General features: G+C 41.2%; 1 protein-coding gene across 2 annotated transcripts in view; it reads left to right on the forward strand.

The window, feature by feature from the left end:
• Positions 1-13,436, forward strand: part of LOC311273990 (protein kinase C beta type) — a 37,132-nt gene that overhangs the window by 6,047 nt on the left and 17,649 nt on the right. For both annotated transcript variants that reach the window (XM_084381365.1, XM_084381364.1), the window contains exons 3-4: positions 8,041-8,123; positions 11,522-11,633. In XM_084381365.1, coding sequence (XP_084237491.1) covers positions 8,041-8,123; positions 11,522-11,633 — 195 coding nt within the window. The remainder of the gene's footprint in view (positions 1-8,040; positions 8,124-11,521; positions 11,634-13,436) is intronic.

The raw sequence follows: 13,436 nt of genomic DNA on the forward strand, positions 1-13,436 counted from the left end.
GCTGGCTACCTTTTTGTAACGGACATCTCGGCATGATCTGTCACCAACCACCAGCTTTCACCTGGACCCATTTCTATTGCGTTACGGCCGTAACACAGTCGTCGGAGCTGATGGTGGCCGTTTCTCCCAGAAGCTCTCCACTCTGCTCCGTGGAGTCTATTTTTGACGGCAGCGGACTGCAGCCTTGTCAATCTGCACAGAGCAGATCGAGCCAGACAGTGGAACGACATCTTGCATCCAGTCAATCCTCAAAATGAAACATCCTGTGCGGACTCAGGATCTACAGCACAGCAAAGCTGGAAATCTTAACAATAAACACATTTAAAAACAGACGAATAACAAAATGATTTAACAACATAGTTTACTCAACCACAGCAGAAGCACAAAAATAAAAAACAAAAGAAGAGATAAACACATTGTGAGCGAGTCAACAATACCAGGCAGGCATGACGCTCCGCTCCTTAATCACTCCCAGTGGGATATGAAGCTGTGTAGACGATGGAACAAAACAAGAGTGAGAGTCCGAGGCCACGCTGGCATCTCCGTGAGGCTGCACAGTGGCGCTTTGAGCTGAATGCTAACATCAACATGATAACATGCTCACAATGCTAACATGCTGGTGTTAAGCAGGTATGATGTTTACAACGTTAACTATCTTAGTTTGGCGTGCTAGAGTGCTAACACTTGCTAGTTGGCTCTTAAAACACAAAGTCCAACTGAGGTTGATGGGAAGTCTTGAAATAAAAATTTGAAGTGATTTAATACATGCATATTTTTTTCAAAGGACACAAGATTTTGTAAAAAGCAGCTTCTGGCATGTGAAACCTGAACTGAACAAAAAGTTTTAACTTTTCTCGGACAGCATCTTCTTATTAGGCGATGGCAGGTGTGTCATTTCTGATTTATATTTAATCTTAAACTCCACCACAAGTTTACTAGTGCGACACATGTTTTAGTCTTCCTCAGGAGGCCTTTGATTTTCTCTGATCTTTTTTTTCCACTTCACGCCCCATTGGCCTCGACTCGGAACCGACGTGATCTGCTTTTCAGCGGTGTTCAAAGCAGAAGTAAAAGTGATGAAATGTGCAAATATCTCTCTGTCTGTAAGAGTTTATGTTTCCTCTGTGTCCAGATTACAGCTGTTACAGCCTTAACGACTCAAAGGAAATGCCAACAAATACTCTTAAAAAACACTGCTTGGTTGTTATTAATCTGTCCAAGGCTGGGACTGACTTTTAATCCTGATCATAGACTGATTGGTGGTTGAAGAAGTTTAGAATATTGATTGGTTGAGAGGCTTGATTAACATATTGGTTATAAGATACATTGGTGACACTGGCTGGGAAACGAACACATATTTTAGAGGATGCCTGACGAACCTTGAAGTGCCTGCTCGAGATTGAGCCCCTTCACATTGAATCTTGAATCTTAAAGTCGACAGATCTTTCCGGTGTCCGTACTGAAAATGGCAGAATGGACTGGATGTTAATGTGTCTTGAAAACTACGCAGCATGTTGTAAGATTGGAAGAACAAATCACAGCAACTTACAGCAAACTGACGTTGAATGAATGAACCAGTTTTGGGGCTTCAGCTAACAATAATTTTCCATATAGATAGATCATTTGTCTTACCTACCGTCAAAAAAGCCCAAGCACAGAAAGCTTGAAGCAGCTATGTGTTGGACATTTTCTCCTGAAATTCACCAAATGAGTGATCATTAATCGAAATTGTCATTCCTGTCAGTTGCCAATTGATTTATTCTCAAATTGACAAATCGTGCCAATATAATCAGGCTGATGTTTTTCTTACACTGACTAATCGATACCAGTGATTTACTGAGTGATAACTGTCGGTGTGAACTCAGCTGACCGAGGTGAAGACACGACCCCTGTCCTTTAAGGTGAGTCTTGCCACTCTGCAGCCATCGTGGCAGTTATTTTGGGCTCACAAGACACCCGATTCCAGATGATATAGTCCTGCACGGACAATATAGTCCTGCACGTGCCGCTCCATCCAAAATCTCATCCAAAATCTGCCTGTTTTTCCCTCTTTTTTTGGTCTTTTTCAGTGTAGATTGCACTTAATCAAAATGGTGCAAGCTGCCGGTCGGCCTCCATGTTTGTTTCGGTACAAGAACACACAACCTGTAGCGTTCCTGCAGGATTTTTGGGTCGTCTACCACCAGAACTTCCGTTGTTGCTGACCAGTGATTGAGTGTGTTGTCTCGGACCCTGACAAACAAGGACGCACACGTGACGGATAAACTAAAGCAAAGACACATTTGAAGACAACAGATGTATCAAAAAATTGAGTTTCCAACAAAGAAAAAATGTATCTTAAGTTAACTGGGGTAATGCCGGATAAACTAAAGGGAAAATCAAAAGGCTGAAGAAAGATGACATGGTGCCAGGGGAGGAGGGAGCCACCAGACTGGATGGGTGGGGCGGGTTATAATGGAAAGTGGAGGCACTGGCCAGCAACACAGTGCATGTCCTAGCAGAGGCCCTGGGGCCAGCAAATAATACATTTACTAAGCAATAAGGTTTATGCTTCATGCTGACTGTCAAAGACTAAAGAATCTGTGTATATGTGGAGTTTGTGGTTTGGAAACATCAAAAACACAGTCTATGAACCGCTCACAGGCTGCAGCTACCCGCACAAGTTTGTTTACATTGTATCTCAGTGTATGAGTAGTCAGACTCCCCTGACTGCTGAGTTGTCAATCAAACACATACACCAGTCCACCCACTCAGACGCTTTGATGCTTAAGGACCATCTCTGATGTATCTCCGCAGACCTTTTTGTCTTCCCTTCAGTAATACAAATATAAACAATACATTTCAAAGGTCTCTGTGACTGTAAACACACATCCTGAATGTCTGCGGCCAAGAGCGCAATCGTTTGATCAACACTCAGCCGTCAGACAGTCATGCAAGTGCTGATCACCATGATCAACACGTCAAGAGGCTGCTTTTTAAGGAGCAAGGTTGCTGGATAAGAATTGATGAATGATGGTAGTTGGGATTAGTTTAGAAGTAAATGGGGGGGAAAAAAAGGGACCAGGTGTTTTTCATCAGGTGTCAAAGTTGTTGTCAGACTTTACTTTGTTCAGTCTGTTGCTACCGGCCAGGCAGCCAACTGTCAGATATCAATCATCAAATATTTGTAATGTCAAATACAAAGCTGACCAAAACAACACGTCTATCTTAAGGAAACACCTGGTCAAACACGAAATATAAAAGCCGAAGCATGTGCAGTGTTTGACGGGCTGAACACCAAGTTTCCCCGCAGCGCCCACAGCTAGCATGCCTGCAGCCAGTGCCCGGCTCGTTCATGGAGAATTAAACCCCTTTTATGAACAGTGAATAAAGTGAGGCATCGACAACTTTGTCCAAATCTTGAGGTAATTAATTAGGTAGTTGGAGAAGTTTTATCTGGAGAGTAGAATCTGGACACTGCGTTGGAGGCGGAGCCCTGTTCATTCCTATAAAAGATGTTTGGTGGCGCATAAAGCCAAAACAGCTCGACTTCCTGGCTATAAAAATACCCAGATCTTCTGCGTTGTTGGGCCCATCTAGCGTTTGCACTAGAGACTTGCGCAGACCGAGCCGGCTAACTTGAAATAACATTAAAATTGTTTAATCTTGCAGCTCTTCCAGTCATTTCACAGGGGATGTGATGCTGAAATGAAATTAGCCACAGTTTTACAGCTGCTCCTTTCACAATGCAAGCTTGACGCAACGTTTTAATTACACTGTTTGGCCACTATGAAAGTTGGCTTCAAAGCCTGCCGCTCTTCCTGGGGCCTTTCTTTCCTGACATGTTTCTACAGTAGCCCAGAACGTAACCAAACACTGGCACTAGAGTCGGCCTATAGCATATTAGCGACAACTGTCAGGGAGGGTGAGGTGCTCTGTAACCACTAAATCCTGCACACTGGACCTTTAGGTGACCTGAATCGATTGTTTAAGTGTTAATATTAGATTTCATTTAGATGTTATTTATGTAGGTTTAACAGCCATTTTTTCCAACAGTTTGTTGACACTTCTATATTTCCTTTCACAAAGTGGGAGAGTTTGTTGCTGCTGTTGCAGAATTTCAACAGACGGCTTCTTCTGACTCAGTTCTGCTTGTAATCCGGGTCTAAACGATGCGACCTGAGCGTTGCATCAGCCAGACTCTTCAGAGAGCTGTTCACTAGAAGGGTCTAATCTCTGTGGTTTATTCCAGTTTATTCAGGCTTGTTGAGGCCTGAACGATGATTACAAGTGCCTCCGTCTGTGGTTTGTGGAAAATCATCCAAGATGGAGGGAACTTCCTGATGCTCCCGTCGATGTGAAACTGTCGGCCCGCTGTCGTCCTGGCAGTTCATCGCAGGGATCGTTTTTGGACCGGCTCTGATTTGCTGTCCTCGCCGTCAGTCGGACAAAACGGGGCGGCGTGTGTAGACTCGACTGTAGGGCTCAGCCTGGTTGCTAGGCAACAGAGCAAAGACCTCCTCGGCAGGTCACTAGGCCTGTCTTTCAGTAGTGTGTACTTATGCGTGTGTGTTCGCGTGTGTGCGTGCGCAGGTGTGTGTGTGTGTGTGTGTGTGTGTGTGTGTGTGTTTGTTTGTGTGTGTGTGTGTGTGTGTGTGTGAGTGACGGAGCAGATTTATGAACAAAAAGCTGTAAAGTGTGTCTGCATCCTTCAGCGTGTTTTCTGTTGCTCCAGTTCTGTTTCTGTCTTTCTGACACACTGCAAACACACAAATGAATTCTCCACCCCCTCACATTGCCTCAAACCCAGCTGTGCCCCCATCCCTTCCTGCCCACACACACACACACACACACGCACACACACACGCAGTCTATCTCTTTCGCTCTGGCTTAATTTCTTCATTCTTTATTTTCCTCTCTCTTGTTGTCTTCTTCTTTTTGTCTCTGCATTTCCCTTTTTTTTTTTTTTTCAGTCACCGTCCTCGTTTTGTGTCTGTTCATTTGCATTGTGCAGTGCTACACACGGACGGAGTTAAACCATGTTACACCCTGTTCACCATCTGTGACTGCGGTGTCTGTTGTATCTGTCGGTATTCAGAGTTAAACCGACGTGCACACACATATAAACAAACACAAGCGCTCTGTTGCTTAACTGCTAGAAACCAGCGGAAAGTGCAGCCAGTTGCCACGGCGCCTCATGAAAATGTAACGAGAATGTGAATAATTAAGATTAAACCAGAGCGTAATGTCACCCGTGTGTGTGTGTGTGTGTGTGTGTGTGTGTGTGTGTGTGTGTGTGTGTGTGTGTGTGTGTGTGTGTGTGTGTGTGTGTGTGTGTGTGTGTGTGTGTGTGTGTGTGTGTGTGTGTGTGTGTGTGTGTGTGTGTGTGTGTGTGTGTGTGTGTCTCTAGTGGTTGTGGTTGCAACATCAATGTTAATATTTTCATAATCACGCAGGTCCGTTTGGTTGTAACATTAAACCTTAGTGGCTTAATTGAATTTTTGGTTGACGCTGCAGGTCATTATACAGTGGAAGTGGTTTAAATCAGCTCTGTGTGATTTGATTTTTATTCAAATACACATCAGTAGTGATGTGAGGTTTTAAACCACAAAGCCGAGCTACGGAGGAGAAGTCTGGTCTGCTCTTCTGTTCTGTCGGGTCATGTTCACGTCTTCGTCTGTAGGAAGCGACTGATCCAAAATAAAAGGCATTTGTACTTTATTTGCATCTGACTTAGCGTGAGACTATTGTGTGCCTTGTGACTACTATGTGCAGTTTAAGATATACAGACGGAAGATCTGCTCTCAGATTAGCTTCCTGGCTGGATGTCTAATAGCAGCTCTGCTCAAATTCAGCACGACCGTATGTTTCACTTGTTCTGAGGCGGCAGCTAACAATGACTTTCGATATTGACTCATCTGCAGATTATTTTCTTAATTCTCAATTCCTGTTTGGTATCAAAATGTCAATCACAATTTCCTAAAGCCAAAGCTGTCGTAGTGAATGAGCTTGTTCTGTCTAAACAACTGTCCAAAATAGGCTTATTGTGATATAATCATCGCTGGGGTGGGCGGGGGCAGATTTATATTTTAGATTTAAAACATAATTATAGTTTTTATTTTATTTTATCTGTATTTTATGTTGATTAGTAGTATGAATGAATAAATAAAGACCTGACTGCACATTTAAATAACAAAATAATGTTAAATAGGAGCTTTTTAGATATATAGTAAGTGTAATAGTATGATATATAAAGTGCAGCTAGTCTGCCACTGATTCCCTTCCCACTGAACTCTAGAGGGCCAGCCAGGTGAGAAAAACGCGGCTGCTCGATATTTTTGGTATTGTGAAAAATATCGCTTACGATGACAAATATCGCGATATTTGATAATATCTTATATCAGCCCAAGCCGAGTCCAAAACTCCAAGAGATTCAGTTTGCTGTTGTTAACAAGACGAAGACAAATGACAAATGTGAAAAGCTTAAGTGTTTGGATTTGTTTGCCCAGAAATGACTCCAAAAATGGATGTCAAATGTCTGTTATTGTGCATAGATGTTCACAGGGAGGTAGCCTCCACTTCTGCTGTTACTGTATACAGACGGTCCATGTCTCCCATATTCGGAGTATGACTGCTCCTCTGGACCTCCTCTAGAGAGAGAGTCATCCTTTCCATTACACAGATCTCGTGGCCTGGGGCTCAGTTTTACCGTTTTTCACAAGAACATACAAAATGTCAACATTTACATGAAGTTTGTAGCGTTTCTGCTGTGGCTGTTTGCACGTGTAAACAGAAACTGTGTTGGACGACTGAAATGGATTTATTTGTGATGAGTAATGTTATCTACTATGCACGATTCAATAGCTCCTAAGTGGTTCTCACTTTTCATTAGAGATTTTTTATTGTTTATTTTGACATTTGGACTGTCGAACGGACGAAACAAGAGAGCTGAGTGCATCAGCTCGCTCTCTCCACTGTCCTCTGACATTTGTAGCCTCTCTGGACTGAATTAGACGAGCTTGTCCGTTTCTCTTGCACAACTCCAGCCTACATTTTGGTATCTGAGAGCATTTTGGGTCCAAATGAAATCCATGTTTTCACATGTGAAATGACTTTGTATACAGTTTGTATCACATGGGGAAATGCACGTATGAAAGTTTTATCTTTGCGATCAGAAACACCTGGGGATTTCCTTTCATCTTATTTTACCCATGCTTTATTTTGAGCATCTGACAGATGCATGTGAAAATAACTTTGGATTTTTTTTTTTTCTTTGTGAAACATCTGGCGACCACACAACCTTAAGTTTATTGAGAGACGGTTTACTGAGGTCTGATACTTCAGCTGAGAAACAAACTCCTTCACCAGGGATTTGAATGCTCACCTTCAACAATGCAGCTCTTGACTTTAGCCGTTTTATAAACATGTGAATTACGTGTACAGCATCTATCCATCGTCAGAGGATTTTTAATGAGTTTGAACGTGTTTCACTACTTTTTGACAAACTCAGACGCTCATGAACTGAGCAGAACGAAACCATGTGTTGTCCGACAAACCTGACGATCGATTGTGTTTGTGTTTGTGTTCAAAGAGCTTCACCTTTTTGGCCAGTTAGTTTCCTGCTGTAAGGATTTACTGGGCTATATCGGTTATGTTGGGCTGAGAGTAAGCAGAGTGTTACTTCAGTCTGTAACTACACTTAATGATTTTTAGCACAACTTCCAGCAGTCAAATCACCAGGTTGTGTAACCTGCTGCCATTTGGAGCTGCCTCTGTGGGAAGCTTCCTGTGGCAGCTCTAATGTCATTAATGTGATTAGGAGATATCCCACCATGCAGCTGTGAAATGTAAAATCATCTCGACTGAAACAACAACGCTAAATATAAATGTTGACAGCATGAAGGAGCAAATGGGAACTGCTGAAATATGAGAGGCTATTGTTCAGTGACTAATGCCACATAATTGACATATTGATTCATCTCTTTGTTGCTACTGTGTCGACTTATTTGGCTTTGTAAGGAAGCCTGAGGTGACATTTCACTTTTTTTCTCCCCCCCACAGTGTGCTGTTTTGTGGTCCACAAGCGCTGTCATGAATTTGTCACCTTCTCCTGTCCGGGGGCCGACAAGGGACCTGCCTCCGATGTAAGTTAAGACAATGTACACTCACACTAGAGGTGTAAACTCATGGGTCGAATCAATTACAATTCACCTGTCAACGATTCGAATTCATAACAATTCTCCATCTATCTCGAAGTATCACATCCGTAATTATCAGTGCTACTGCACATGGCTACTTTATTATCAAAAAGTACATTCATTACAAACTTTATTACGACTCAAGGTCCAGATAAATAAATAAATCACATAAAAAAAATCAAAGGATCATTGTTTAAAAGATGAAAATATATTAGTGTCTTAAAAAGAGTCAGCTGTTCCAATGTCTCCACAGCTGGGACTGGTAGTGTGTGGTGCTAAACCTTATGTTTGATGAAACAAAGATGATTTAAGGCAGCGAAGAAATGTATAAATGAGATTTCTTAAAACGGCTTGGGTGGTATTGACTCCTGCAACCACAAACATTTCACTTGCACTCTTCCATCCAGGTCTCTGAAGTAATATTCTCAAGGCATCATTACAGGATGAGCTGCTTGAAGTCTCCACACGCTTACTTTTCTCTAGTTTGACCGTAACTGTGCAGTATACAGTGGTGCACAGTTACATCTTCACTCCGTCTGTACACATACTAATCTCACGTGAGAGCATGTTTGCTTGTCTATAAATATCATCATCTGATATTTTTTCTATAACAAAATGTCCAAGATATTTAACCTTATTAAGTAAATTATCAGACAATTTGAAGTCAGGAAATTGTAGAAATCTTTCCTCTATGGTTCTACAAAAATAAATGTAATAAATCTGAACTTCTATTTAGAAAGTTATTCTCAAAACTCTAGACTACACAAAAAAAAAAAAAGAAAAACGCTAACGTGGTTCCTCAAATTTGTTGCTTCACCACCTTATTTGATTTTTGTGAGACAGGATTGTATTCACAGCTTGTGTCTTGTCCAGGAAGTTAAAACAAATCTGAAATGTGCACAGCTGTCCGCTTTGAAAATACCACACACATCCCCCTATGAAGCATAGCTTTACAACTTTATTGTCCAGTTGAGGTCGAGTAAATCAACAATCAGCGTTAGCAGGCTGCGTAAGGCGAAGAGGTAGACACACATCTGGAAACGATCTACACAACTTGCATTCACTTAATCCTTCACTTTTTATCAACTTAATTAAATGAATTAATTTTAATTAATATCCTGAATTAATCAAAATTAATATTCACTTAATTAAACGTATTTAAAAAAAAGGGAATCTACAGTGAGGCAGTCCCTTCAGTCACGCGTTCAGGTTAAACGTTTATTACACATACGGTTAGTGATTGTTTAGCGAGGTCAGAACAGGCTGTTGGTGTGTGTGTGTAGTTCTTGTATTTGCTGCTTGATAAACACACACACACACACACACACACACACACACACACACACACACACACACACGCACACACAGATGTAACCTCTTGTCCTCTCTCCTGCTGAGCTGTCGGCCTTAAATCACACTGAGATGTGTCAGTAAAGAGAGAATGTGCTGCCTGGCTGCCTCAGGTTAATGAGCCAGTATCACACACACACACACACACACACACACACACACACACACACACAAGCGCACACACACACACAAGCGCACACAAGCGCACACAAGCAAACAGACTCGCACACAGTTTGTGAGTCAGCATGGACTTGAAGTCATATGACTGATGCTTATTAATCTGTAACTCCTCTGTCTTTTCTTTGTTTTCGTTATATCATCAAAGCTGTTTTGTTGTTTTCCTGCTTTTTGAGCCTCCTCCAAATATTCAATCACCACTTCACCTCTCTCTCTCTCTCTCTCTCTCTCTCTCTCTCTCTCTCTGTCATGTTGGAGGCAATACTTAAAGGATCAATTCACACAGATAGGAAAAAAATTATAGATTATATTCACCTTCATAGCCAAAAGTACTTTTGCTCCCAGGTTGTTTGTCATAGTTTCATGCTTTATTTTCTCGTCCCCTCTAGCGCTGCAACAAATGATTACAGTTATTATTGATTAATCTGCCAGTTATTTTCACGACTAATCAAATAATCATTTAGTCTTTAAAATGTACATCACAATGTGAAATCTTCGGATTTCTTCCAAAACCCAAATACTCTTCATTTACTATCAGACATGATGAAGAAAAGCAGCAGATCGTTACTTTTAAGAGGCTGGAACCAGCAAAAGTTTGACATTTATGCTTGAAAAATGACTGAAACGATAAATCAATCATCAAAGTAGTTGGCAATTAATGTTCTTTCAATCAATACTGTGGTTCCCTTCACATTAAAGGTAAATAAGGATGCACAACACAGTATTATGGACAATAGTAATGTTCTAAGATCTTCGTGTTTCTGCATGATAATCGTATTTGCCAACCTTGAGACCTCAAAAATAGGGAGGAATTTGAAACCAAAGCAGTGTCCTCGGGGTCCAACAGCAGAAAAATTTGAGATTCAAGGACTGTTTCCTGCATTCAAGCTACATTTAAAGAATGAAAATGACAAAATCTTGAGTAAAATTCAAAAGCATTTGTCGAATGATTTTAATTCTCAGAAAATAACCCAGAATAATTTGCCCTCTAGCGTAAAGTTGCATAAATCTGTGGCCTAAAGTCTATTTATCACTTCAATCACTCATTAAGTTTTTAGAGAGTCTGTTCAAGCCACTGTCCTGTGTTTGTCAGCCTCTCGATGGTGATTGACGTCGGTGTGACCCCTGTGATTGACAGACGAATCGAGAGAAACGGATATTCTTCTCTCTTGGGTGTCTCAAATTTGTTTAAATGTTTTTTTTCCCCTCTCTATTTCTGTCTGTCTCTCACTCACTGAGGAGGACGAGGCGCAGCAGGCTACACGCTGCACACTGCCAGAAACAGGTTACGATTACTAAAAGAGGAAAATGTGTGAGAAATCATCAGAAATTGGAAGAAACACAGGAGAAGTGTGACCTTGGAAGGAAATTAGGAGAGGGCAATGTAAAATGGGAGTGTTTGGGAAAATATGGAAAGGTTGGCAAGTATGACGATGATACGTTTGTACACAACAAGGTCCATAATGAAATGGCTTTCCCAGTTTGTTGTGGAAGAACTTGACCCCATCCAACACCTCTGGGATGAATGTGAGCCAGGCCTTATCAACCATCATCAGTGGCGAGCTCACTGATGTACTTACAGCAGATTAGGAGCAATTCCCAAAATGTTGAGTGAGAAGACGATCCAGTGAAGTCAACGCTAAATGGTTTTATTACGAACGTACCATAATATTCCTGATGTTCAACAGTCTCACGTGGCTGAAAATCTGTGCTGTCCACAAACTTTTGACCATTCAGTGCATCTCAAAACCAAAAACCACCTGGATTACTCAACAACACTGATTTCCTCTCTCTCCTCTGTTTTTCTGCCTCTGCAGGATCCTCGAAGTAAACACAAGTTTAAGGTCCACACTTACTCCAGCCCGACCTTCTGTGACCACTGCGGCTCCCTCCTCTACGGGCTGATACACCAGGGCATGAAATGTGACCGTACGTACACAGATATCACAGATGCTACCTGCTTTACTGACGTTACACAGACCACCCACCCATTTTTGTTTCTTTTGTTTCCCGTTTTGTGTTTTAACTTCTGATGCTGTTGGTGACGACAGTGAGCTCAGCCTGAGTCCTGTTGACAGTGTTAACCTACAGTGATGAACCCACAGAGACTTATCGTCTCAATCTGCAGCTCCCCTCTGCTTGACAAACGTTTATAGCTCATTGTTTAGCTGTCTGACCCACAAACTGTACAGATTTGATTATGATCAGCTATAGCAACTTGCTACAGAGAAGCTACCGGTGCGCAGCCTGTATGTAGTCTTAACTGTTTCGCTTAGTTTGTCACGTACCAGTATCTTAAAATATGCCAAATTCTTACTCTTTGCTGATACAAACCAGCCCCTCCTCCCTCTGCCAGCGGTACCTGCAGGCAGTGAATCACATCAGCGTTCTCTAAACTTCACTCGGTATTTTAATGTCAGGAATATTATTTATTGTATTGACATTTTGGGGTTGTTCCCGGTGAGATGTTATTGAGTTTACAGTGATTTTGCTGTAGTAAACATGACTGTTGCTGCTCTAGAAACAATATATTTAAAACAGTCAGTTCTATTCCTGTTGAGTGTTTTCTTTTTTAAAATACTATATTTATTGAAAAAGTAATTATTTCATAATGAAAAATGGATATCCATCAGTAATATTGATAAAGATTTATATTTATATTTATTTGTTTTGAATACTTAGATAATAGGAAGAGTTTCTCAGCTTTTCAGTGCCATCACATGTCTCTTATTTGGGCATTCAGGGCCTCCGTAGTGAACGTGATTATGCCATCATGTTCTGCAGCATTGACTCGTCCGGGTTTCTTCCTCTGGTCCAAAATGCAGTGGTTGTAGCCAAGCTAGTTTTGTTGGATAATATATAATAATTCTGTGAAAACAGTCTTGCCTTTCATCCTCTGTTATCCATTATCCCACAAAGCAGACGTAACATTTTGACTTTAAATGAGCCAAACTGAAACACACGGTTCTCTTTAATAAAACTATGTATGACACTTGATGCTGACTGAAACAAACTAAATCAGAAGAGTCAGACGCCCCAAAAGTTGTTCTTGGCCTTTGAGGGTTAATACTCTTTTATACTTCTTTGCATTTGGACACAAGCGAAGGCTATCTAGTCAGAAGAAAATGAAATAAATTTAGTCAAAAGCTGATCCTCACTTCACTGTACAGTACGTTAGAGAGACTTTGTAATCGCTTTAATCTAAGAGAGCTTTCATACTTTCACTTGTGAGGGCCACAGGTCAGAAAACAAAAACAAAGTAAACAACTGTTTACTTTTATAGCCTCATTATCCACATATTACTTTTGTTATGTGGGCTCAATTAAAACCTTTCAGTAAACATTTACAATTATCGAATAACGGCAGTCTGAATAAGATGTGTCTTATTATTATTGTTATACTAACGGACAGCTGGAGATGTTATCAGCTTCTCACAACAATGAGTGAATAGTTTTTACATTCACGCTGTCGTGTCAAATTTATTGCTGCTGGCAACAAAGACACAAACAGGAAGTGGGCTACATCGCCGCAGTGTGTCTCTCCAGCCATGACGAACATTATTCAGCGGGGAGACAGTTCCTCATTGTACCTGTGTGCAGCACACTGTGTTTGATGGACTTTGACTTTGCACCAGCTTTTTTACACATTTATATTTACTCACCAGATGTACTCAAATTTATTGGAAAAGGCGGGATGGTTTTGTTCCTCCTAAAAATACTCAAATCGCTTATT

This window comes from Pagrus pagrus, assembly GCF_965226575.1.
Source record: "Pagrus pagrus genome assembly, chromosome: 2".
Taxonomy (NCBI): domain Eukaryota; kingdom Metazoa; phylum Chordata; class Actinopteri; order Spariformes; family Sparidae; genus Pagrus; species Pagrus pagrus.